General features: G+C 38.6%; 1 protein-coding gene across 4 annotated transcripts in view; it reads left to right on the top strand.

Annotated features, from left to right (window-relative positions):
* The window catches only part of LOC135204254 (CD109 antigen-like), a 76,187-nt gene that overhangs the window by 43,616 nt on the left and 5,085 nt on the right, over window positions 1-27,486 (top strand). Inside the window, exons 4-24 of one of the 4 annotated variants that reach the window (XM_064234374.1) lie at window positions 2,237-2,461; window positions 2,775-3,025; window positions 10,603-10,761; window positions 11,141-11,312; window positions 11,754-12,035; window positions 13,851-13,892; window positions 14,814-14,947; window positions 15,642-15,762; window positions 16,037-16,180; window positions 17,047-17,181; window positions 17,458-17,512; window positions 20,422-20,710; window positions 22,049-22,166; window positions 23,057-23,243; window positions 23,900-24,060; window positions 24,534-24,672; window positions 25,066-25,184; window positions 25,301-25,440; window positions 26,005-26,224; window positions 26,697-26,877; window positions 27,081-27,277. In XM_064234374.1, the coding sequence (XP_064090444.1) occupies window positions 2,237-2,461; window positions 2,775-3,025; window positions 10,603-10,761; window positions 11,141-11,312; window positions 11,754-12,035; window positions 13,851-13,892; window positions 14,814-14,947; window positions 15,642-15,762; window positions 16,037-16,180; window positions 17,047-17,181; window positions 17,458-17,512; window positions 20,422-20,710; window positions 22,049-22,166; window positions 23,057-23,243; window positions 23,900-24,060; window positions 24,534-24,672; window positions 25,066-25,184; window positions 25,301-25,440; window positions 26,005-26,224; window positions 26,697-26,877; window positions 27,081-27,277 (3,471 nt within the window). Of the gene's footprint in view, window positions 1-2,236; window positions 2,462-2,774; window positions 3,026-10,602; window positions 10,762-11,140; window positions 11,313-11,753; window positions 12,036-13,850; window positions 13,893-14,813; window positions 14,948-15,641; window positions 15,763-16,036; window positions 16,181-17,046; window positions 17,182-17,457; window positions 17,513-18,972; window positions 19,115-20,421; window positions 20,711-22,048; window positions 22,167-23,056; window positions 23,244-23,899; window positions 24,061-24,533; window positions 24,673-25,065; window positions 25,185-25,300; window positions 25,441-26,004; window positions 26,225-26,696; window positions 26,878-27,080; window positions 27,278-27,486 lie in introns of all 4 variants that reach the window. The other 3 variants (XM_064234376.1, XM_064234375.1, XM_064234377.1) reach the window with 3 other exon arrangements.

Raw genomic sequence — 27,486 nt, 5'->3', positions numbered from 1 at the left:
ATTTATATAATAAAATACAAAAGAAGTCAGCAATGCTTCGTATTTTACCAGGGAGGGAAGTTAGCCTGTGATCAATCTCAACAGAAGCGGTCATCATCCTGGCAGGGATTATTCTTTTGTTAACAAGAGTGGTCATCCTAACAGTCACATTCTTTTGCCAACATTCTATACCTGACAGGAGCGGTCGTTCAGACGGTCACGTAGAGGAGCCAGTATGACCTCGCGTAGGTAATTGACCGCTACAACCATCTGCAGTTATCTGCAACCACCTTTGACCATAGAAATGGATGTAGCCACCTTATCCCCTAAGAGTCAGTACTTGGAAACTTGCAACAAGCCTAAGGATTCTGGTCTGAATGGCAAAAGGTCACAGTGAAGTCCTTAGAAGCTAAGGGAGGAAGACTTTTCAATATTACTCGAAATTTGTAATATTTTCCACATGTGCAGAAATGCTTCAAAGGAGAGAGGTTGGCATTATGCAAGCATGGTTCCATGTCCAAAGGGGACCAGTGAGCTTCGTCAGGTGTGACAGGAAATGAGAAACCTTGTGAGGACCTGTGGACTCTGTGCAACCAAGAAAGACTTTGCATGATAACCCCAAGTGAAACAGGAAGGAAGGAAGGAAGGGGTCTGGTGGGGACCTCTGAACTCTGCACAATCGAGAAAGACTGAGTAAACTAACCCCAGCAGCTGAGGACGAGAGGAGAGAAGAGAGACTTGAAAGAATGGAGAGATGGGGAGAGAATCGCGATTAGAAGAGGGGAAAGGGACGACGTGACGAAGGAGGGATGAGACGAGATGATCCGGGGGGCAGAGACGAACGAGAGAGAGAGAGAGAGAGAGAGAGAGAAACAGGAAGGAAGGAAGGGATCTGGTGGAGACCTGTGGACTGTACCTAGTCAAGAAAGACAGTAAACTAACCCCAGCAACTAAAGACCCAGACCGACGGATAAAGAGAGAGAGAGAGAGAGAGAGAGAGAGAGAGAGAGAGAGAGAGATATGGTGAGGGGAGGGTGGTTATCTCATCTGTATTCCTGCCGTGGAAGACCAGGTACCCAAAAGCAGGTTCTTTGAATGCCAACTTGTCCTTCCTCTTCATCTTCAACCCAACGAACGAAGTATCAAGACCTTTGAGGGAGACAAGAGCGAGAAAGCCTTCTCTCTCTCTCTTCTCTCTCTCTCTCTCTCTCTCTCTCTCTCTCTCTCTCTCTCTCGTTCGGACTTTTGGAATAGTAACCAGATGCAGAAAGGAGGGAACTGGTATATTTATGTAAAGCACAAAAACACATTAAGGAAAAACCATAAATAATTTTGTCATGTAAGAATGAATATCGAAAAGTGAGCTTTTGCTAGCAACCACTAGCTTGATTAAACTTAAAAACAAAACTTTGGAATCTTTAGATAAGTTTCAAAGCCATACAAAACTTTTTTTTGTTTTGTTTTTCATCCTGTTAAATGATTTTGTGGTGCTAATTCTTAATCTCTGATGTTTTGCTTCTAACCTGAACTAGAAAATTGAGAAAAAAAACTTTCATTCAAACAAATGCAAAACCGAAAATACAAAAACAATACAACTTCAACTTTCTCCGCCTTAGGTATCGTACTTTCTTCACTTAACCAACAAAGATAACAATCGATATACCTTAACTTTCTAACTATGAAAATATACGGAGTCGCTTTCAGGTGTCTTGGGAGCTTATTATCAGGTATGACAGGAGAGAACTCTCTTTCGTCTAACTTTTGCATGCTTGCTTTTTCTCTGTGGATACATCCGGGAACTCTTTTCATATTTGACGTAGCTGCAGCTTGGACGATGAAATGTTATTTGGAATTAAATTTGTAATTAAGGTAAAGGTTGTGCTTTAGATTGCAACCTGTTCTGTTGTTGATATTGAATAAATTTACTTTATTCTCTCTGACAGGGTTAAGCTGATTTAGGATTTAAAAAAAATTATTTTTTCCATGTTTAAAACTGCGTGTTTCATGAGTAATTATATATATATATATATATATATATATATATATATATATATATATATATATATATAATCATTCATCATATATAGTATCTATATATATGTATATATATATATCATATATACAAACTATATACATACATAATAGCCCGTGTGTGTATATATGTATAATGTATTTCCCTATGTATATGGATAAACCAAATTACCATATGCAAACATACATTCACTCAAACCTTAAAATTCTCTTCTCCCAACGACAGATTGGAGACCTGGGGCCTGGTCTATACAACCTGACGGTGACAGGTTCCGGCGGACTCACCTTCACCAACACGACGCCTTTGGAGTACGTCCACAAGTCATACTCGGTCTTCATTCAGACCGACAGGTCCATCTACAAACCCGGGGACCTGGTGCAGTTCCGAGTGGTTGTGGTCAATCCACAGCTACGACCGTCCGTGACAGGTGCTATTGATGTGTTCATCAAGGTGAGGATAATTGAGTCTTCATGTTTGAGGTTAACCTTAATATTTGCTGGTGGATCTAAGGAGTTATTACTGTCCATTAATCCTACTACAAGATGGCATTCATTTGGTTAAAATTACTCATAGCAGCATGAGTCATGAAATGGAGAAACAAATCCAGTTATGTATGTGTACATGAGTACGTATATTTGAAAATAAATCTCTACAAATAGATTTTGGGCATCTGTTAGACAGCATCATAGCCCCTTAGCCTCTCCCAGAGCTCAGACAACCGGCCGTAATGCACCAAAACATTCCCTTATCTTCTTCCTTCCAGGACGGAGCAGGAAACCTAGTCAAGCAATGGCGACGAGTCTTCACAAACAAAGGTGTCTGGACAGGCGAACTTCTGTTAGCCGAGGAACCCGTCCTCGGTAACTGGAACATCACGGTCGACGTCCTAGGTCAAACGACGTCTCGTGCCTTCGAGGTGGCGTATTACGTCTTGCCCAAGTTCGAGGTTAACGTCAAACTTCCAGCCTACGCCACGTACGACCAGAAGCAGATCACGGCCACCGTGACAGCAAAGTACGTGAGATAGAAATTCGTTGTTTTAAAAGCTCCAACCATTTTTGTCTTGACCTGCTAGAAGTATGACGTAAATGGAAGAAATTCACAATTTGTTCATGAAACTTACCTGTCAGATATATATATAGCTGTATTCTCCGACGTCCGACAGAATTTCAAAACTCCCGGCACACGCAGTGGGGGCCAGGCAAGGGGGTTAGTACCATTCCCGCCGCTGGGAGGCGGATATCAGGAATCATTCCCATTTTCTATTCAGATTTTTTCTCTGTCGCGGTAGTGAAAAACACCTGTTTCCACTACCTCCGCCTAGGATTTTGAAACTTCATTAGCCGCTTAAGTATCCTACTTATTTTTTTTGAATGATTGACTTGGATTTGTGGCTAGGCATACGCTATCATAAATTAATTAAAATTTTTTCATTGCATATGATGTCTGAATCTAGTTAGCCTAGTTTCAGACTTTGTTGTCTGCAACGGGTAAGGGGAGGCTACCGAAACCTTCGGTAGACACTCGCTTAGTATACATGATGTTTACATGTTTTCTTTGTTGAAAGATCAATGTAATTAGTGTAATGTTGACTGAATTCCGAAAGAGACGTATGATTCGTATGTACGCAAATTAGAGCGTGATAGAATCAGGAGGTCTTCCTCCACAGTACAGAAGTTAGGATAATGAACCTACTAACCTCCAGTAGACTTTATTTTGCCTAACCCTGTGGTATGGCTTACGGGCCTAGAGGAAGTTCTGTGAGACGTAATGCCCTTTCTATTATGGTGGATTACATCAAGTAAGCTTGAAAAAGTGCTCGCTCCAATCAGTGTTGTGAGTGTAGTGATGTTGATTTTGCCTAGTGTTGTGGAGGGGGCGTCAGATCCGGCCTTATAATGCATCTAGGTCTAGACCTCTGTCGGACTCCCAGAACACAGGGAGAGGGCATGTCGAAAGCCGAAGGAGGGTTACGAGGAACCCCCACCGATCTGGCGTCCCTTCGGCAAGACCTGAAGACGCTTCTCAGGCTGCCAAAGATCGTGCACGTGCACGAATCCTGAAGGATTGCTTCTCGTCCTCTGAGGCGTCCTCCCCGTACAGGGGTTGGAGCTCTCGGAAGGACTCGCGCCCTTTAAATAGAAGCTTATTGAGGAGGACGCTTCACGTCCTCTCTCTATTGTCGTGCGATTGTAATCGCCGCCTTAACAATTTGACGACTTTCCAACACATGGGAGAAAGAAGAAGGAAATAGGAAGAACGCTGTTAAGCGCCCAGATCGCCTTATCTCAAATTACTGTGAAAAGGGAAGAAGGCGTACCCTAAGGCGTCCTTTTGAGTGCGTTTCTGGAAGTGTCGATGAGCGTGACAGAGACGCAAGATGTCGCACAAGCGGCCGCCGTCTTTGTCAGGAGTTGCGAACGTCCATAATACTCGTCCGGACGACGATCACCGTACATCGGCTTATGACTAGCACGCTTCATGAGCGGCGCTCCCCTTGAAGGCAGGACGCTTTTTGAGGACGCTTTTCGGGACGCCCTCCGTATTTGATAAGCAACAGTCATGTCGACAAGTTTTACCAAGACGTAGGGCGGAGAAAACCTTGGTTTTTCTTAATAAGAATCTTATCGACGTTTGGGTATGATGGCGGATAGGAAATATCTACTTCCTTCCGTAAACCCTAGAGATGAACAGGAATTCTGTCTCTTCCGCGATTTATGAGGAAATTACGAAGATTTAAAGAGTTCCTGGATTAACTTCCTTACTTAAGGAAATATATTCTCTTTCTATCGTTCTATTATTCAAGAAAAGAACGAAGATAGTAAAAGTTTTTTCTTTCTTTCTATCTGCCTCGGCAGGGAAAGAAGGTAGTAGAGTATCTGCTGTATGATAATACGATACGGTCAAATCATAAGCACATACCGTAGTTACTTCTTTGCTGTGCAACTCTATTACCAGTATCCTTAACAGGCTTTCCTAGGAAGGACTACGCTTAAAGGGATTGTTATGACAATACCTAATTAGCTTCTAGATTTATCGAAGTCTTGTTTCGCTTAAATATACATTAATAAGAACTTCCTGAAGTTCGATAATAATTTTATAAGAGTTCCTTTATTGAATGGAGTAGCTGGCAAACTCTGGAAGAGTAAGGCCAGACAGCTAACGGAGGGGGCTGCTATCGCTTAGACCAACGCAGTAACCATCTATTGCTCAGTCATGAGAGGTCGGTCCTGCGGGATGGAATGACTAACCGTATCTCTCCCCTACAATCGCGGTCTTAGCGCCTCGGATTGAGGCGGGGATAGTTAAGCAAACATAAATAAAATATTGTCTGCCTTTTGCTAAGATACGTTCAATAAGAAAGATATTCCAGCCTTTCAATGCTGATTACCGTAGGTAACATTATTAAAGGAATCTAACGCAGCAGAACACTATATTATTATAATAAGTTCTCATGCTTACGAAAGCATGGCTTATTAGAGTACATGCTTAGTGAGAAGATGAATGTAGTAGAGAATTCACTTTTAAGTCTACGGTATGGTCAAGTCTTATGGCCTTTTCATGCATCAGGGCGCTCGACAAGATCCTCTCTGAGATGCCCTTGGTGTTCTAGGCACCCAATACGCTCGGTAAGACTCTCGCGAGGACGTCTCTTGAAGATGCTCAACGTCCTACGCATTGAGACGTGAGGAAGCTTTTGCGATGCTCGACTTCCTACACGAAGAGACGCTCATCAGGACGCTCTGAAGACGCTCGACGTCATAAACATTGATAAGCTTTTGGAAGACGCTCGATGTCTTACACATCTGGACGCTCGCCAGGACGCTAGCGAGGACGCTCGCCAGGACGCTAGCGAGGACGCTCGCCAGGACGCTAGCGAGGACGCTTTTGAAGACGCTCGGCATCCTACACGTCATGACGCTCGGTAGAGCACTGGCCAGGACGTTCTTCAGAACGATAGGCGTCCTACGCATCAAGACGTTCGGCAGGAGTTCCTGCAAGAACGCTCTTCAAGAGGGCGTCGTCGAGTAGAGGAAGGAGTGGTACTCGTCAAGATGTCTACTTCGCTTTCTACGAAGGGAGCGTTCAATAGAATCCATCACTTGATGAATTCCAGGAAAACTGTAAGCAGATTTCGGTGTCATAAAACGCCTCGTCTGCTTTCGGGATTGCGCTGCCGAAGGGGAACATTAAGGTCCTTCCTGTCGTAAGCCCAGTCCCTCTGATTTAGGAATCTTGCCCCTTCCTCGATTTCTGCGGGAATCGGGAAAACTATATGCTCGAATTCCTGGATTACTTTGTCATGTAAATGGGTTAGTTCTCATTGACAAAGATCTTCATAACATTTTATCGCTTAAGCGGATAAGCTCTCATTAACAAAATTCGAGAGAGCTCTCATTCATTAGAGAGAATTTTATGTTCAAGTGACTACAATACTTACGTATTTTATCTTTGCGTCATATTACTAATGTAGGGTTCAAGTCATATACGCATATCATGGTTACCTCTACAGATGGCAACCGAAAAGACGGTTATTGTAAATGTATTTAATCGGTCCTTCCTGCAAACTTCCAGGAGTTTCCGCTGTAAGGACAACGCTAAAGGTATTGTTACAACAACACTAACTCGAGTCGGCATCTAGCGAATTATGTTTCGCTTAATATGCCTGCTTGAGAATTTCCTTATCGATAATAGTAACAAACCTATTCCTTCGTAGAAGAGAGTAGCTGGTAACTCAGGCAGAATAGTGCGAGACGAGAGGTTGCTGTCATTGTGGATGACGCAGTATATTTAATCGGTACTCCAGGCAACTTTCCAGGAGTTTCCGATTTAACATTTGGTTAATTAAGCGTAATGTTACGACAACACAAAATCAGCTTATGTATTTAGCGAATTTTGTTTCGCTTAAATATGCCAACTTGAGAGTTTCTGTTCAAATAATGTAAAATCTATTCCTTAGATGAATAGAATAGCTGGCAACTCGGCATAAGACTGCGAGAAGGTGAACATAAGCTGCTGCCTGCTGCCTGTGACTGTCACAGTGTCACCAACTCAGTATCAGGTAGCTCGCTGTTAGCTCTGTCGGTTACGTCTCTCTCTCCCGCGGGATTGATTGACGCAACCATATCTCTACCCTACAATCATGACTTTCGCCTCGGGTTGAGGGGATTTCTAGTAATCATGACTAAACACGACTTCCTATTGCTAAGAAATTTTCAACAGAGATATCTCTTAGACCTGTTCAGCGCTGCTTACCGCACTGTAACAGAATTCTGTACGAGTTTACCGCGGCATAGCACTATAATAATGCTCTCCTGCTTATGCAAAGCGCAGCCTTATTAGGGAAGGAAGCATGCTTAGTGAGGGAATGGATGAGTCTGCTGGGGACCATTTCCTCGCTGGAGAAGCTTGTTCCCTGAATAGACTGCAATTCAGACCTCTACAGTTTTTCCTGCAGGAGGACTGAAATAACATCAAAGATCTAGAAAGGTAATTCTAACATCTCTCAATGGGTTGACGATCACCTTCAGGTGATACCGAGAGGGTGCCAGGCATCCGGACAGAGGTACAGAGGTCCTGGCACATAATCTAAGAGAATTGGAAGCAATTTGGTTGGCTCTCCAGTTCCTCGAAGAGTGAGTTTTTGGTCGATTGGTCCAAATCATCTCAGATAATTTCGCAGCTCTCTCATATCCCAAGAAGAGAGAGATGGTTATCGACATAGGCACGGAACGTAACGATCCTCAAGAGGTTCGTTACACTATTGCACGTCCGTGCGGATCTTCTCGATCGGCGGCAGCAACTACTGACGTCTGAGTAATCCTCGCTTAGAAGTATGTCGAGAGTTGTGGAGACGTTGGAGACGTCCTTTCGTAGATTTCTTCGCAATATTGAAGGTACGAAGAAGCTTCCTCTACGTTGCTCCCTTATTCTCGATCCGAGAGCGGTAGCAATAGACGCAATCATATAGTATGGAATGGGGATAGTTGGTTAGTCTCTTTTCCCTATTCAAAAGCTTAGGAAAGCTGATAAGATAATCGCTGGCGTCAGAGGGAGCGAGAAAGACGCTGATCGCCCCATGTTGGCCTTCGAGAGGCTGGATTCACAGAGGTCACGTCCTTCAGAGGGCATTTTCCAAGGACCCTTCCCGAGAGAATCGGTCTACTCTAACAGCCTCACTTCGAGAGGTACCTAAAACCTCTCCGCTCTGAGTCTGGATGCGTTCAGACTGTCGAGAAGCGAGAGGATCTTCAAGATTAATTACAAGTCTCATTGCCAAAGCAAAGCATGCTGCATATTTTGCAGTGTACCAATCGGAGTGGGCCGATTCTGGAGATAGTGCAGGAAGAATGACTGCTCCTACACCTCCACCTCTGTGAATTACTTTACCGTCTTCCCTTTCCGTCTGAATTATGGGATAAGCTAACAGTCCCAACGATTGTAGAATACGGAAATATGTGTTGACGGCCTCTAGGCTCAGAGATTCGGATCTGTCAAACAACAAAGCCCTTCACGATCTTTGAGGTCTGCGGAAATCTTGATGGAGCTTAGACGTAGTCTGAAGTTCTTGATGTCAAAGCATTTTCGAACCTCTCCTTTCTGTAAACTTAATACACGTGACCAGAAAGGCTAATTTTCTAACCACTCTAGCTACGGCATTGAGGGTTAGTGAGGTTTTAGCCATCATCAGAGGTTTTGGCTTTAGAGGACATAATTCGGTGTCCTCTAAGCCTTCCGTTCTTGCTAAGAACGAAAACCCGTCTAACCCAACCCTTGGCCCAGAGGCCTGGAGATCAAGGGGATGGCACAAATTATTGGGCAAGAGCCACAGAGAGTCCTGTGCCCTGTCGGGGCTCTCAAGTTTTATCTTGATAAAACTAAAGAAAGTCAAGGTCATTCGGACAATCTGCGGTGTTCCGTAAAAAGACCAGACTTGCCCATGTCGAAGAACGCCCTGGCGTTATTTTTAAGGAGTTCTTTCTAAAGAGGCTCATTCGTCATGTTTGAACAAAGATTTGAAACCTTTTAAAGTAAATGCTCACGAGGTGAGGGCGCGGCCTCGGAAGCATTTCAACAGAGCATGACACTCAGTAATATCCTGAGTGCCACGTTTGAGCGAAGCCAACTCTGTGTTCGCTTCACACTCCCGACGGGATGTGAAGACGACATATGAAGATCTGCGAGTCGCTAGGACCATACATATCCGTAGAAATATTATTGGAGGCAGGAAGCAGCACGAATCCTATCCTATAGAAAAGGGATAGGTGTGCTTTTAACTTTGAAGGGTTTGGTCGCTTGAGGCGCTTTCCCTTTCGTTAGCCTAGAAGTTATGGGACTAACTTCGATAGGTTAGGTCAGGTGGTGGTTTTAGCTTCGTTGCCCTCACAGTATGGTCAATATGGTCTAGTCACATTGTGGTCACGCCCCCGTTGACAGATCATCTAGAGCGCACCAACTACACAGGTCACTACCTTGTTGGTAACTCTAGTAAAGCAAAAGCAGACTTCGGTGACAGTAATCAAGAAGTCAGCTATGCTAACAGGTAAGGAATCAAGATGTCAATCATCTGCACTTGAGGTGTTTCCTAAATCCTTCTATTCTGTCCCTTCCCACCTCCAATGGTGGGATTCAGCTATATATATATCTGACAGGTAAGTTTCATGAACAAAATGTTATTGTTATGATACAATAAAGTTTGTTCATACTTACCTGGCAGATATATATAATTAAAGTACCCACCCACCTCCCCTCAGGGGACAGTGGTATGAAAAATCTGAATAGAAAATGGGAATGATTCCTGATATCCGCCTCCCAGCGGCGGGAATGGGTACTAACCACCTGGCCGCCCACTGCGTGTGCCGGGAGTTTTGAAATTCTGTCGGACGTCGGAGAATACAGCTATATATATATCTGCCAGGTAAGTATGAACAAACTTTATTGTATCATAACAATAACATTTTTTTTTTTGTGGGGGGGGCCAATTACGAGTGTCCTTTGAGGTTCATGGCGCTGAATGGCCTTCTTGGCCCCAGTTCCTTGGCTTTAGCCCTAAATATCATACATCCATCCATCCTTTGAGGTTCAGTCTTCAATGCTGCATGAAAGTAATATTAGAAATGATATTCCAGATTACTTGGAAAGGTTCAGTGGTTGCCAAGTTCTTCACCATTACATTAGTTTGAGATTATAAAGATGCCTAATTTCCAATAACAATTTTCCTTATAGAATTCTCTTGTAGTTTTAAATCTAGAAGGAACTTAAATATTATTTATGGATATTACATGAGTTAATGTTTTAGTCATTTAACCCTTAGCATATTAGCTCTATGACTGAACCTCACTGGGAATTATTCCTCTCCCAACAGACTCCTAAGCTCCTTTGCAATTTTCAAGCAATAATCACTGGAGGTCACCCAAGTTATATTATGTTCCCGAGATTAATTTTTTTTTATATATATATATTCAGAAAAGAAGCAACTTTCCATCAAAGCATATGGAGTAATGTCAGTCAACCCCTAGGGCCTAGACTCAAAGATGATCTTTCATGGCAAAATGATTCCAAGCTAATTTGACCTCCTCCTCCTCCCCCAGGTATACCTACGGTCGACCGGTCAAAGGAGAGATCACACTTCAGGTGACCCCGACGTATAAATATGGCTACCTACAGGCACCTTACGATGACCCCATCAGAGTGGTCAAACAGATGAAAGGAAAGGCTGATATCATTGTAGACTTGGAAAGTGATCTGAGGTGCGTATTGAATATATATATATATATATATATATATATATATATATATATATATATATATATATATATATATATATTATACTACGTGCGTTGAGAGAGAGAGAGAGAGAGAGAGAGAGAGAGAGAGAGTGTGTGTAAAAAATATATCTTAACTTCTGACCATGTGAAATTCGTATAATTTCGAAACCGATTTTCTCTTGATGCAAAGGTAATAGCTTTTGTTTTTTTTCTCTCTTTATTAATTTTGTAACAATTCATTTATCTGTTTATTTTATATCTATTTGTTTACTTATTTATTAATTGAATAATTCATTTATTTACTTGTTTGTTTATGTATCTAATTATTTATTTATTTACTTACTTATTTATAAATCCTCAGGTTGAAAGGCGACTACGCACGCGAACTGGAAATAACTGCATACGTTCAAGAGGAGCTGACGGGTCGCGTTCAGAACGCCTCGAATCACGTCACCGTTTACCGCTACCCTTATACTATGTCGCTTGTCCGGACGTCTGACAGTTTCAAACCCGGACTGAAATACACTGCCTTCGTGAGTATATTTATCAATTTACTTTTTTTTGTTTTTGTTTTTTTTTTTTTGTTTTTTTTGTTGTAAATATTGTCTTTCCCTTGGGGGTCAGGCCGGGGGGGGGGCGGCGGTGATTTTTGGGTATAATCTTGACCCTTTGCTATTTGCTTTAGGCAGCTAAGGTGTTTGTCGTAAGCTTAATTTTTTTTTTTTTTTTTTTTTTTTTTTTTAACCAAAAGCTGAAGCACATCTCTTGTAATTCCTCCATGATGAAAACATCACACACCCCTACAGTTGCCAAAGAAAGTGCTTGTATAGTTGTTTTTATTTTTTGCTTTCAAAAAGGAAGCAACAAAAAAAAAGAAACGTTGCTATGTAATTCCAGATCTATAGTGTATCATCATCACCTCAGTCACCTGAACGGAATATATTTTTAACCAAACCTTCACGCCCTCCTTCCAGCTCAAAGTTTCCTACCAAGACGACACGCCCGTGACGTCAGGAGAGGTCACCATCAGACACACGTTCACCAGGGACGTCGAGAAGTTCGAGGAGACTGTTTACACGATCCCCGAGAACGGCATCGTGACCCTGGAGTTCACGCCGCCCCTGGACGACGACGTAGTCAGCCTGGCGCTGGAAGCTCAGTACCTGGAACTGACGCAGTGGTTAGGCGACATCATCAGGGCGCAGAGCCCCACGAACGCTTTCCTGCAGGCGACGCTGCTGACTCAGAATGTTCACGTATGTTCTTGGAGGAATGCTGACCTGAGTTTTGTCTTGACTGGTTATTTCGCTACTCGTTATTGACTTTCTAAGGAGTATTCTTTATCATTTCCTTTTACTTCTTGGTTTATATTTATTCGTTATTTACTGTCCAGGTAAGGAGGAAAGGCCATCACGAATACCGAAATTTAGTTATGAATTGTCTCTTCATTTACTGTCATATAAAGTCGAATTTATTGGTAAAACTAATCAAATAGTAATAATAATAACATTAATATACTTCTAGCTATTATCACAAGAGAACTTTTATCATTCATAAAATTTCAGTTCCTATAGGATTAGACATTTACAAATACTTAATATCAAGCACTCTATTTGCTTTATGAAAATTTAATATGGATTAGATCGGCGTATTAAATATAGACCTTTATTAGGATCAAAATTCAAAATGTTTATGTTTGTAGATTTGCTCATTTTTCACAATTACGGGAATTTGGTAAAGTTAAGTTAGTGTTCTTTATGTAATTATTGCAATTCTTATTACTCATATGTTTGTAATTATTTTTTTTCTGAGAAATTTCTATAGGATCTGTATTTACGAACAATGAGTAGATTCTTGTTATTCTGTTTCACAAATTCACCATCACTAAAACTTGTTCTGGCTATGTAAACAGATTTGAAAGGTTGCTTGCTATCGTTAGTACTTTTCTTTTTCGCTTTATGCAACGTACAGAACTTCCAAAGGAGCTTTATCCAAGTACTCTTTTCTATCTCTCATTCTCTAGCACATTCAGCATAATATATGGTAGCTGTTAACTCTTATGAGAGAGTAAATCTTTAGAAGGTACCATTTTTTTTTCTTGTAAATATTCTTGCTTGCCTTTGATCAAAATGTAGATATTTTCTTTTGCTTATTGTTTTCTGATTTGTAGTGTCGATTATCATTTTCTGTTCTATTGTATATTGCGTAAAAGGTCTATGGGCATTTTATTATGGTTTCATGAGACTTTGCATTCGTAGTTAATTGCATTTAATTTTATTCTAAGTATCTGTCAAATGCCTTATGCATTGTTGTAGAGGCCCTTCTTGGAAATTATCTTTAATATAGATATTATTGACTCTCAGTTTTACACTGTTAATATTCGGTCTTCCATATCTGTCGTTTCATATCTAAAGGTCTTGATATGTTCTGCATATTAGCAGACCCTCACAGCAAGATAGTCAAGTTACAGTAGAGATATTGCAAAAAAATGTTTATATGGTTTTGGTAACAGAGTTCAACATTACTAAGTCATAACGTTTCTCGTTAATCTAATAATATATCCACTGACAAAGTAACGATTATTTTAACATTTTTTGTTTACTTACTAGAAAATTAACTAAATAAGCATGTGTCTTTATTAGAATTAATTTTTATTGTTTTCGGATACGTGACTTGTCGTCACTGAATTCTATTAATGCACTTAGCATGCATTTTACAGTATTAATGTTTATATAAAGTGTAATTTTTTTCTGAAAATATCAATCATTACTTTTTTTCATGTACTTTTTTTGTAAGGGAGTACGTGTCTAATCTTTTATTTGCTCTGGTCAATATCTTGCATGGAAAATATTAATATTCGTATATAGATTAATGAATTTTAGAAGATTATATATAACAATTGTTTGATGATATTTCATTTACTAGATCTTCTTTTGTTTCACATCACTCCAGAAAGTTCTTCCTTGCATGTATATATATATCTCTCTCATCCTCTCTCTCACGTTGCATGAACTTCTCCCCCACCTCCCCCCAATCCCTCCTGAACACATATATTGCACGAAAATGTTCAGGTTGACGAGGAAGTGGCAGTCTCTCTCACTACAACTGAGTCGGTACGTTTTTTGTTCGTTTCTTCTGACTGGCTCTGTCTTTGGCTTTATTGTGAAATATCTATTATCATATTCAGTCTTTTCATTATGCTTTTCATAAGATGTTCATTCATATATTTATTGAGTATAATTTGTTTCATTGTTTTACTATAGTTCACTGTTATAAATTGGTTGATTTTTATATGATTCTGTTTGGTTTTATCGTATGTTTGGAATTCCCCTGTCTGTTGACATTTCTGTCGTAAACGTTCATGCAGCTGATACTGACATTCGACGAGTCACCTCTGCCATGTGCTATAAAGGTCCCATGACTATTTAGAACACCTCTCATGCCAGTATCTACGTTTTAGTCTTGTGATTTAATTTTTAATTCATTTGAGTCTTTGTTTTTTAAGTACAGCACAGCAGCTCAGAGAAACAGTACAATGTATGGTAAAAATATTAATAAGGAACTCAAGTAATCGAAACAAACTTAAGCCCATCCCAAGAATCATTAGCTAAACAATGATAGAGGAAGAATTGGGACTTTTGTCTTTCAATAACTGTGGTTCATATAACCTTTAAGATATAATCACTATAACTATAAAATATAATGTAATTATGACCAGATCAGTTGGTCAGGTATAAAATATTGATTACTTGAGTTACATACGGTATTCTCTTCCTTTTAAAAGTAATTTTGCCAAATTTACATAGGTTATCAATTCTTTTATAATATTGGGATTTGTAGACCATCCTAGTTACAATTTTCATCAATATGGAGCACTTATTTACCACTTTTTTTTTTACTCTTGACTTCTATAACAACCTGACTAGATTTGAAATAAACTCTATATTTTTAATATGTACATCTGAACTATTTTGTACCAATCATCGTGATAAACATCTCGCACAGTATGATGCTAATTCGTCGTTGCGTTACAGGTCGGAGGCGAGGTGCTAATTGGTCTGAATGCCACCCAGCCTATGGTACATTTCGTGTACGAAGTCCTGGGTCGCGGTGACGTTATCTTTGCTCAGACACTGCAGGCCCATAAGGGCACAACCCACGAATTCAGGTACGATGCGTGTGTTGATTGTTTTTTGTGTACAGGTAAAGAGGTAAACGATAAAGTTTTAATTCGAAATTCTAACTCTTTTAACGTTCTTTTTATTAAAAAATTAACTTAGCTTAAAAAAAAAAAAACATTATTTCTGAAGGAGCAAAAAAATATTTCCTAAACGATGATTAAGCAGGCCCACTTAACCAGATAAACAACAGGGGCATTCTCTGCTTAGCCTACTCTAAATGTATCGTTATCGGAAGAATATCCTCTTAATATTGCATTGTATTTCTAGGTGACTGCAACGCCAACAAATAGTGATCTTTAAAGAATTTCCCTTAATAATGCATTGGTTTTTCAATGTGACTTCAACGCCAACAAATAATGATCTTAAAAGAATATCCCTTGATGTTGCATTACATTTCTGAGTGGTTTCAACGCCAATAAAGTGATCATAAAGTTTATTACTCACGTCTAGGAGAGACAATGAATAGAATATGAATTATGATTGTTTCTTCTTCACCACAAATCTCTTCTACCATCTGTATGTATGGCAATTTATTATTGAACACAAGTCGAGCTGAACTTGAATACTTCTGATTTGCAATGACTTTGGACAACTACCATTAATATTCAGACTTCATCAGATGTCTGTCTGTGTTATAATTCAATATTGAAAAGATCATCTTCGCATTTATTGTTCTTCCAGATTTTTAGCCACATCAGCGATGGCACCAAGAGCCCGTCTGGTCGTTTACTACGTCAAAGATGACGGGGAAATTGTGGCAGACTCTCTCCACTTCGCAGTGACTGGAGCAATCCAAAATGAGGTAAGGATTTAACTAACGTCCCCTTAACCAACCCGTCAACCGCCCCCCCCCCCCTTCCCCCCACCCGGCCCCACCATCCCCGGCCTCCACCACACCACGCACACCCATAGGCCCCTTATCCAGTTCTTGATTCATTCCAAACTTTGGTGACATTTTCGTGAATATCCACATATAGCTGACGCTCGCAATTGCTAGGTAAGTATATCGTGTAATTAAAAGATCTTAATTTAATCGGAAGTGTCTCGTATTTCTGACCTTTTTCTACTTTTCACAGGTCACTGTTGACGTCTCTCCAGGCACTGTCGACGTAGGGGGTGATGTTGCGATAAAAGTTACGACCAAACCCAACGCCTTCGTAGGTGTCTTGGCCGTGGACCAGAGGTCACTCATTTTGGGGACTCACAATCATTTCACGCACGTAAGTGAATGGGCGATTTTGTCATGGCTTCACATATTTTTTTAATCATTTGCATTTTCACCATAATGATTAGGTTTCTTGTAATGCTCGGTAATACTTTGTTAATGTTTTAGCTCATTTTTGCTTTTATAATTCCACCTAAATTATACAGATAGTTACAAAGGCATGTAGGTATTTTTGAACACAGTATTTTTATGGGCATTTCTTGATATTTATAAAATGGAAACTATTTCAGATTACGGTAGCCTCCCCATTTGATAACATTCTATGGCAGATTTATGAAGCTTGTTTATTGATGTACAAGAATTACATAGATTATTTGTAATATATATTATATCACTGAAGCTCATTGATTGGACGAGCTAATAATAATAATAATAATAATTAATATATTAAAAACAAAAAATAATAATTAAATAAGAATAATAATAATAATACTAAAAATAATATAATAATAATAATAATAATAATAATAATAATATAATAATAATAATAATAATAATAATAATAATAATGATAATAATAATAATAATAATAAATAATAATAATAATAACAATAATAATAATAATAACAATAATAATAATAACATAATAATAATAAACAATAATAATAATAACAATTAATAATAATAATAATATTATTATTATTTTATTTAGGATTATTATTATTATTATTATTATTATTATTATTATTATTATTATCATTATTATTATTATTATTATTATTATTATTATTATTATTATTATTATCATAGGAGTTGTGGTAATTCTTGTTAGTAATGTAATATGAAGTTGTGTCCCGTTGTTTGTATAATTATGTCCATCTTTCAATTAATCAATATACTTATTGCTTTCCTATCCCACAGGATGATATAATAGAGGAACTAGAGACCTATGACCCAGGCAGAGCCAACCTGGAAGGCCCTTGGCACAGCCTCGCCAGGCGCAAGCGCGCCTTGTTCAACTGGCATGGCACAACTACCGCAAATGACGTGTTCCAGGTAAGCAGAGGTTCACTATTCATTCATTTGCATGTATAAATGACATTGAATTATCAAAGGTCAGTAACTCCTGAGAATTTGAAATAGTGTTAACTCATTCAAGGTATGGTAAGTTTTTAATGTATATTGATATGCTTAAGAGCATAAACTTACTGTTTATGGAATACAGTCACCTAGCAATATTGAGTTAATTCACCTTTATATCTTCATCTAAACTTTAATTAGTTGATATATTTATTTATTTATCTATTAATTAATTAATTTATTTATTTATAGAATGCAGGAGTGGTGGTTCTGACCAACGGCTTGGTTCATGATTATAACCCATTCTGTAAGTATCACTCGGCTATTTTTCAATATCCACTTAGTTCTTGACGTTTCAATGATATAATAAGCAAAGGAGTAAGAGTGCATTTCGCACACAATCACAACACTTACAAAGGACTTGCAAATCTCACTTAGAAATTTATATTTGCAGGTATACTGACTGTAAGAATGTCCAGTGAATAGAATTTAATTTCCAGTCCTTGGACTGTCTTTTATGAAGTTCGTTTCACACTTAGCTTTGTCACAGGTAAAAGACGATTTAGAGTAGAAATAAGTCTAAAATTACCAAATCCTCATATTAGACAATTGCATAAACTACCCATTTTTATTCATTGGTTACCAATCAAATATATGGTTCCTTTCAATTCACCCAAAATTCTTCTTCATTAATATCTTAAGTATTTGAATTATGATCCTTAATTATGATTATATCCACACTGAAATATTCTGTGTGGTCTGAAATCACATGGACAGTGGCAGACTTTTACGAACACGTTTAGAAATGCTTATTTTTAGTATACGGTATCACATATAAACTTTTAAATGAGGCTAACATATTCAGAATGTGTTCTTAACGTGAACATGAATATATAATAATTTTTTGTTGAACTCTTTATCTGTTGACATTCTGAAGAGAGATATTTTCAATTTATATTCTTTTCCGTGTTGCATATTATTGATAATAGAATAAGTAAGACGGTATAGATGAGAAAGTAATTATGTTGAATTGACACCATTTTATTAGTGTTCCCTAAACTGCTGCAAAGGAAAGAGAAACTGTACTGTAAACATTAGTATCTTTTATACCCTTACTCATGGACCATTAGTCTCGAATGTAAAGTGTAGCAGCGAAGCAAAATTTATTAATACATTCAAAACTGTGACGTCACTGACTCTAGACAATGTAGCATGAGACAGAAGCACTAAATCTCATTTTAATAAAGTTTCTAACACTGTAAAGATATAATCATGAGTTTCACACACGCTACTATCTTTGCTACTAATGATTTGTTTTACAAATGCTTCTAACTTTTCGAATATGCTAGATTTTCGAGGAGAATATCAGGTGATGTCATGAATCACTTAACTAGATAAACACGCTTCAACGCAGATCATAACCCCCGTTGTTTGCTGGCCACATAAAAGATGATTAATGCTTTTTTTTTTTTAACCTTTTGTTGACGTTTATGCTTCCGCTGACGAGGTCAGAGGATAGATTAACACATCGAGACACGAGGTTTTGTCTGCATCCAAACAAGCTTTCGTATCTAACCGCCCTGTGCATGCTAAAAGAAGCCAAGCAGTGTAGATGATGCTTGTGTTTGATGCTTTACTAACGAGAGCGCTTCAAGAGCGAAGCAGTCATTGGGATACTGATATTGATGATGATGTCACAGTGATAATGCTATGATTTATATACTTCAACTAACAATCACCCCCTACCCTCCACCCGGTAACAATTAGTGTTCTACCGGATGGCAATCGACGATCCTCGAGACTTACGAGCTATGGAATCCAAGGTAGAACCAGCAACTCTCGGCCCACTGCAACCAGCAGCGAGGACTAAGTTCCCGGAGACCTGGGTGTTTACATCAGCAGACTCTGGGTACAGTTTAGATCGAGTTCCGAGATACACACCCACACACACACCCTGCTTGTGGCTGGTGTATTTTGTATTATCATTATTATTATATGCTCTGTCCCTCCTTGGCTTTAGCGATAGAAATGACCTTTTTCATGACCTTTTTCATTCTTGTGCATTGACTAAAAAACTGGCCTCTTCATTGAAGTTAGCGTTGAGATTCAAAGAATGTAGGAAGTACTTGACTTGAGAAGTTGAAAGTGTACAATTTTTGTGCAAGTTTTTTGCAACATGGCCCTACCTTTTCCAAAAGGCCATTTGAGTGGACCTTAAAATAAAAGTATAGGATAATGAATTGCAGGTGTATATTCAAAATAAAGAGGACAGTATGACCAAATATGCCATATTTCCCTTACTGGACTTTACACGCTTTCACTAAATATCTAGCAGTTTGTGCATGCGACACCTCTACCATGGTTGGGTTGCCCAAGACTCGTCTTACGCTGATTTGCATGACTTTATCTTACTGTATTTACTTGGTGACGTTGGCCTGGTTCGATTTTAACACCGGTGTAGTATTAAGTATGACAGTGGTCACCTATTTGATATGCCGTCATAATTATACCCGGCTCTGGTCTCGTGAAAATTGATTATAATTATATTTTTTGGTTGATGTCTCTGATTGTTCCACTGACTTTTGATCACAGTTGCAGACTTTGTACGTAAGGTGATGGAATATTTTCTCGACAATGTCACGATTTGTTTTTATTGTTAGAGGCTCCATGACATTGAAATCAGTTTGTATGACACTAATCTGACAGAACATTTTTATGTAAAGTTATATTTTCTATAATTTCACTGGTTATTCACATGCCTGACATATACGAACTCTTTTACATCAACAGGATGCTTATATTTAGAAAAAAAAATGTATCATAATAACTGAAATTTTACGAGAATGAAATTTGAAATAGGGATCTTTTGGGGGAAATTGTGGACAAAATTCAGTCTAGGCTTATTCATAGTTAACGTATGTCCTCTCTAGCATATAACATGACGATGAGAGAAAGTATTTTGTGTAATTACGCATTTCCAGTCTTCAGGACCATAATATGGTCTCCGTAACATGTGTAACAGGCGACACGGTGATAAAATATCACCGAAAGACTTATTTCAAACCATACGATATTCCAGTTTCCACTGCAGCGACTGACAAAATATTAGCCCAAGTGAAAGTTATGTTACCGAATACTTATTATAACCTTTCATCTGGTGTGTGCTTACATGCGTGCGTGTCCACTAAACCTGTGTATGTGTGTGGAAACCAACAGTGTCCCGGTTCATTCCTGCCGGAGATGGACCCGTCGACGGCTCCCAGTTCGATCCCTTCGACCGCCCGAACGCCATCAACGCCTCCTTCGGAAGAGAGTTCGCTCCTGTAGGGGTCTCAACGCTGCGTCCCGATCTAGGGCCAGGCGTGGCCTACCGCGCCCCGACCAGACCGCCCTTGGCAGGGCCTTACGCCTTCTCCTTCCTCCCGCCGCCCCCGGATAGCCGCCCAAGGCTTTATCTCCACGAGGCCGTGCCGCCCACGTGGCTGTTCAAAAACACCCAGACCAAGTGGGTTGAGTTTGAGTGTTTGAGAATGCATTTGTTGTCAAATGATTCTTATTGTTTTGGATGCTTCTCCTAACACAGTGCTGCCCTTAGATGCTTGTTATAGGCCAGTTTTTATATTTTTTAGCCTTTTTGTAATAATAGCTATTATCATCTGGAAAAACTCTAGACATTAGCTCTGAAATGCTGCACACGTCTAGCCTTTTATTCATTTTATTTATATTTATTCATTTATACATCATTGTACTCAATATTTTTATTTTATTTTATAATTGTCATTTTCTGTTTCCTGCTAACCCATGATTTTGGTTAAGGTGTAAAGCCTCACTGAAAATATGTGAAATGTTTATGCTTGACTAACAATATAAATGAGTGGTTTCGTTAACCAGAGGATACGAATATTTTTTATGGGTGTCATGGCACAAAGAACTTACAGTATGCAAATGACGCTAAGAGTTGAGATGATTTGATGATGATGTGTTTGTGTCTTGAGTTTGTGTCATCAAGTTCGTGTTGTGGACTTAGACTTTGTGATTGGTGCATTAGGCTGTACCTTGATCAAGGAGTGTGGATGTTGACATGATCAATGCATGTAGAGGTATTTCTTATGTATAAATTGTATGTTTTTCTCTTCTTAATTTCCTTGCATGATCAAATATATTCTGCTTCTCTGCATGAACTTTTTTACTTTTGTCTCTTCTCTGTTGATTTTAGTATCTTTAGATTTAAATTTCAGTTTTTAATTCTAGAGTGAACACTTAGCTTACTTTTCTGTTTAGTTTCTTAATGTGGGTATTATTCCAAAAAATAATTAGTTAGAAATATTATAAAAAAAATTAAACCTCGTCTATAGTTCTTAGTTTATTACTAATCACTTTTTTTAAAGCTTGATTTCACGGTAATCTTCATTTTATGAGCTCTCAAGTTCCAAGATTGAAAATTTAGTGAAGAAATGTGAAATATATATATATATATATATATATATATATATATATATATATATATATATATATATATATATATATATATATATATATAACTGCCTTTTTTACTAAATATTCGAATTGAGTAAAAAGTTATGACGATACTGAGAAGTTTGTATCAGCTAGTTTAATCATATTGACAACATAAAAAAAAAGATGAATATAAGTCCTTTAGATACTCAGAAATTTGCATTAATTGTTTTAATCATATTGACAGCATTAACGAAGAAAAGAAGGTAAATATGAGTCCTTTAGATACTCACCAGTTTGCATCAATCGTTTTAATCATATTGACAACATTGAAGGAAGAAATGAGATAGTTTTTAAGACCTTTTACTTATCCGTGTCCACCATCCAGGTTCAACGGTGTGGTGACGTTGCGCGAAAAGGCTCCAGATGCTATTACGTCATACATCGTATCTGCCTTTGCAGTCGACGATCTGTTCGGACTCGGAGTCTCACAGCGCTCTGCCAAGGTGAGGGCTACGATGTTTGCGAGTAATAATAATAATAATAATAATAATAATAATAATAATAATAATAATGGAAAAAGAAACCGACAAAATTACTTAGTATAACTTGTTTACTTGTAAGTATTTACAAGTTATACTAAGTAATTTTGTGGGTTTCTTTTTCCATCTTCAGAAGAAAACTGAAAGAAGTTTTTTGTTTGGTTCAATAATAATAATGATGACATTTTGTTTCAATAATTTTCTTGTGCAATAAAAATACCAGAGTTTTAACTTAGATGGCGCAAAATACATCAACAAGATGAAAAAGCACTTAAATTCACATCAGTAATGATAATAATGATGATAATAATAATAAAACAGAAATTTACATTTTGATAACGTTAAGACTCCTACTTTAATTAATTTAGAGGTTTCAGCATAATTAATGCTGAATGAACTTTGATTTCTAAGAACGATGCTTTTCTACTAATTAAAGCCATTATTAGGTATTTAAACATTTTTGTTGCTGTTGATAATAATAATAATAATAATAATAAAACAAAAATAAACAAATTTAATAGAGTTAAGACTCCTACTTTAATTTAGAGGTTTCAACATAATTAATGCTGAATGAACTCTGATTTCTAATAATGATATTGGTCTACTAATTAAAGCCATTATTAGGTATTTAAACATTTTTGTTGCTGTTAATAATAATAAAAATAACAATAATAAGTAAAATAAGCAAGTAATTAGTGAGTAGTAGTAGGAGTAGTAGTGTAGTAGTAGTAGTAGTAGTAGTAGTAGTAGTAGTAGTAGTAGTAGTAGTAGTAGTAGTAGCAGCAGCTTAATAATCACAGAAACCGAACCAGATAAACAAAATGAAAACCTCCCCTCATCTCCCAAACAAACAGCTGCAAGTCTTCCGGCCCTTCTTCGCGTCCTTACACCTGCCCGAGAATGGAGTCCAACGAGGTGAGGCCGTGGCTGTGGAAATGATCATCTTCAACTACGAGGAGAGTGACATCATCGCCGGAGTCACTCTGGACAACACAGGGGACTTCCTCTTTGCGGATTTTGCTAACGAGATTGAGGAGAGTTGTAAGTTGCAGAAGTCTGGTGGTTGAGCTGGAAGTTGGAGTGGTTTTGTCAGGTCATTGTTGTTGCTCTGTTGGTTGTAAGAGTGTTGTTGGAAAGATTGAAGGAAGTTGTAATTTACAGTAAATTAGCTCTGGAAAGGTGTTGTAAGTTATTGTAAGTTGCAACTTGAATCAGATTGTGGATAAAAGCTGGAAAATTGAAGTTACTTTGCCAACGGTTCGATCTGATGTCATTTGAAGGAAGTTGTAGGTTGCAGCAACTTTACTTGGTATAGGAGAAAAACTGCAAAGGAAAGTATTGTTGTAAAGACTGAAGATAGCTGTAAGTTTAGCAGCTTTGCTGAGTTTATGGATAAAAGCTTTCTCTTCAAGTAACTCCCAATTCAGAAGGTTCCATCTGATGTAATTTGAAGGAAGTTGTAGGTTGCTGCAACTTTACTTAGTCCCAATTCAGAAGGTTCGATCTGATATAACTTCATTCTAGTCGCGTAAGAAAGCTGAGAATATTGCAAGAAAGTTTCAATTTCCAGCTACTTTGCTCAGTATACGACAGAACCTTCTAACCTGAAGTAACATTGCCAAATTTATAAAAGGACCATTTGCCTTACTATAGTAAACATGACTATTTAATAAACACGACTATTATTTCCGTCACAGCCCCGTCCTCTAGCAAGACGCGAGAAGTGAGCGTCCCATCTGGAAGCGGAGCTCCAGTGAGCTTCATGATCGTCCCGCAAGTTCTGGGCAACATCGAGATTAAGGTCACGGCGTCGTCTGGATCAGCCGTTGATGTCGTTTCCAAGCATTTGTTAGTCAAGGTAATCAGGCTTTGATATTCTTTGTTTGCTGTTTGTAAAAGTGGTTAAGACAGTTGTTTGTATAATGATGTTAGCATTCTTTAGCAGCTATGACAGCTTATTTTAATTCGTTGTGTCAATGTAATTAAAGATAATGATGTTTCTAATTAAAGCTGCCAAATGCTGGGATGAATAAGTAAGTAAGATCATTAAACATCTCATGTATCAAGACAGTGCTCATTAATTCAACTCGACAAATTTTACTCATGGTGGTGAGCTTATTTTCAATTTTTTTTTTTTTTTCATTTTCATTTATTTATTTACTTATTTTAACTAGAAGCTCCAAATATCAAAATCTTTGAAAGCCATTTTCTCAGAATGAGGAAAAAGTAACTTACGCCAGTTCGGCAAACTAGGGACGAATTTATACGTAAAAATATAGATTTATAAGGCTGGCTCATACAATACTCTGAACAAATTTTCCCGCACTCCAGCCTGAAGGTTCCAGGGTTACCGTGAACAAACCCGTGTTGCTTGATTTGAGAAGTAAGCCATCGTTCAGCACTACGATTAACGTGACTATGCCACCTAATATCGTGAATGACTCCCGGGCTATTGCTGTCTCTGTTATTGGTAAGTGATAACTCTAGTTTTTATGAGATGCAGTTTATCTGTTAATTAATGATTTAATAAGAGAGAGAGAGAGAGAGAGAGAGAGAGAGAGAGAGAGAGAGAGAGAGAGAGAGAGAGAGAGAAGGAGGTGGCTTAAGACTGGGCAAATGGTGACCAGGTTGAGCGTCATCACAGGTCGTAGTCGAATGGAATTTATAAATCTCTTGGTTAAACTATTTATATTTTTTGTATTGACTACACACTTTTTTTAGTTATTCTAAAATTAAATGAAATATATGAACTAAAAACCATACATGTCAAATCATCATTAGGAATAATTTTTTCACTTAATGAATCAAATTATAATTAATTACTTTTGCCTAATTATTTCAATCCTTTTTTTTTTTTTTTTAGGTGATATATTAGGTCCAGCAGTGACCAACCTGGAGAGCTTGTTGGAGCTGCCAACTGGCTGTGGAGAGCAGAACATGGCCAAGATGGTGTCCAACATTGTCCTCATGGAATACCTCAAGGTAAGCGCTTGAATGATTTCTGTTACTACTATTTTTATGAAAAAGATATAGAATTATTATTATTATTATTATTATTATTATTATTATTATTATTATTATTATTATTATTATTCCAGAACAAAAACCAGTTAAGCGAGGCCATGCAGGGTCGCGCCAAACGCCACCTGGAAACTGGATACCAACAGCAGCTCTCCTTTAGGCACGCAGATGGTTCCTTCAGTGCCTTCGGCAGCAGAGACGATTCTGGAAGTACTTGGTAAGGAGCATTCTCTCTCTCTCTCTCTCTCTCTCTCTCTCTCTCTCTCTCGTTATTCTATACTCATTCATTGTAACTGTCATTTGGACGATTCTGGAAGTCCTTGATAAGTTGCAACTCTCTCTCTCTCTCTCTCTCTCTCTCTCTCTCTCTCTCTCTCTCTCTCTCGTACACACGCCCACACACCTCCGTCAGAGATTCAGTGTGTGTGTGTCTGTAATTCTTTTTTCAGTTTACGTTGGCAAAGGCACACGGTCCATAGATTCAATTTGCTGTAGTTAGACCAATGTGATTAAAAAAAAAAAGAAGCTAATTAAGTGCTTTTTAGTTAAGCCTATTAGCTACGTACTAAGCAGATTGGATAAGATGATGGAACAATATCATCTTAGGACAGAAATTCCTTTCTTTGTGCATTCAAAAGGAAGTCAAGGACCTATTTAATACAAAGAAATTAAAAGGTAAGTTACTAGACCTATGACAAAGTTAATGAGTTAAACAAAAAAGTAGCTCAGGCCAAAACAAATGAGAATCGACCTGAAATTCAATGGCTTACTTTCTTTCCAGGTTGACGGCTTTCGTCGCCAAATCTCTATCCGACGCTTCGCGCCACATCGACATCGAGCGGGAAATCATCGACGTAGCCGTCGAGTGGTTGGTCGACCACCAGGAGGTTGACGGAAGTTTCAAGGAAGTTGGAACCATTAACAACGAGGCCATTCAAGGAGGAGCTTCTCAAGGGATTCCTCTCACCGCTTTCGTTCTCATAGCCATGATGAATACACAGGTCAGTCAGGTTTGGGAGGAAGTATCCAAGTTTGAATTCCATGGAAGTTGTGTCTAAAATGTATAAGACTTGCGTTTGAGAGTGTGGGTTATTGTACATAGTAGGCCTATTACTCCTGTAAGGGGGATAGTGTCGTCAGTGCATCCTGAGGTGGTGTGCTATAGCTGCCCTAAATTTCTGTAATCATTACATATAAGCCTATTTGGTTTAGATGCTCCAGTGCTCTTGAAAGCCTAAATTGCATGAAATCATCATATATGGGCCTATTGCTTTAGATGCTCCAGTGCTCCTGACAGCTCACGACAGCCTAAATTTCATGAAATCATCATATATAGGCCTATTACTTTAGGTGCTTATATAAGCCCACTCACTACTCAGTATTCCTGATAGCCTAAATTTCGTGAAATAATTATGTATAGCCATATTACTTCAAGTGATCTTGAAATATCCTCAACTTTCTCATCCATTTCAGAACCCTCCAAACGCCAAAACACGTAACGTCATCAACAGAGCCGTTGACTTCTTGGCGACAAATCTAGAAGTCGTGGACGACGTCTACAGCTTGGCCATAACCACCTACGCCCTTCACCTGGCTGACCACCCACTCAGGGACTCCGCCTTTTATAAGATGGAGGCCAAGGCGCAGGTTTTAGGTGAGATTGATGACGTCAGGTTTCAATAAACCAGTATCCACAGCCTGAAGGACCCTAAAATGATAATAATATTGAAAAAATGATAAACCTGTCTCAAAGGGGGTCTTCTACCTACAGAATAATAGTAATATAATAATAATAATGAAACCAGCATTAGCCTTCTACAGGCCCCCATACTGACCCAGTTCCAATTTGCCCCCCAGACGAAATGAAATGGTGGTGGTCAGGACCCCTTATGAAGACCATCGAGACCTCCAGGGAGTCGCGGCCCCTCGACGTCGAAGCCACGAGCTACGCCCTTCTGACCTACATCCTCCGGGGTCTCACGAGAGACGCCCTTCCAGTCATGGAATGGCTCGTCAAGCAGAGGAATCAGCATGGCGGCTTCCAGTCTACGCAGGTAACTGACTGGATCATTTTGGTTGTGCTACCATTTGGGTGTGGTTTATTGTCATGATTTTAGTTGTACATTGTATTGTCTTTTATTCATTGTCCACTGGAAAAGCTTATGGTATAATAACTTCCATTTTCCAGGATAATTGAGTGATATATTGCTCCGTCATTCATTAATTGCCCTTTAGGAAAACTCTGATAGTAAAACTTAGTTTC

The sequence above is a fragment of the Macrobrachium nipponense genome, chromosome 44 (genome assembly GCF_015104395.2).
Source record: "Macrobrachium nipponense isolate FS-2020 chromosome 44, ASM1510439v2, whole genome shotgun sequence".
NCBI lineage: Eukaryota > Metazoa > Arthropoda > Malacostraca > Decapoda > Palaemonidae > Macrobrachium > Macrobrachium nipponense.
The sequence above is the reverse complement of the archived record's forward strand: the minus strand, read 5'-3'. Positions and strand labels throughout refer to the sequence as shown.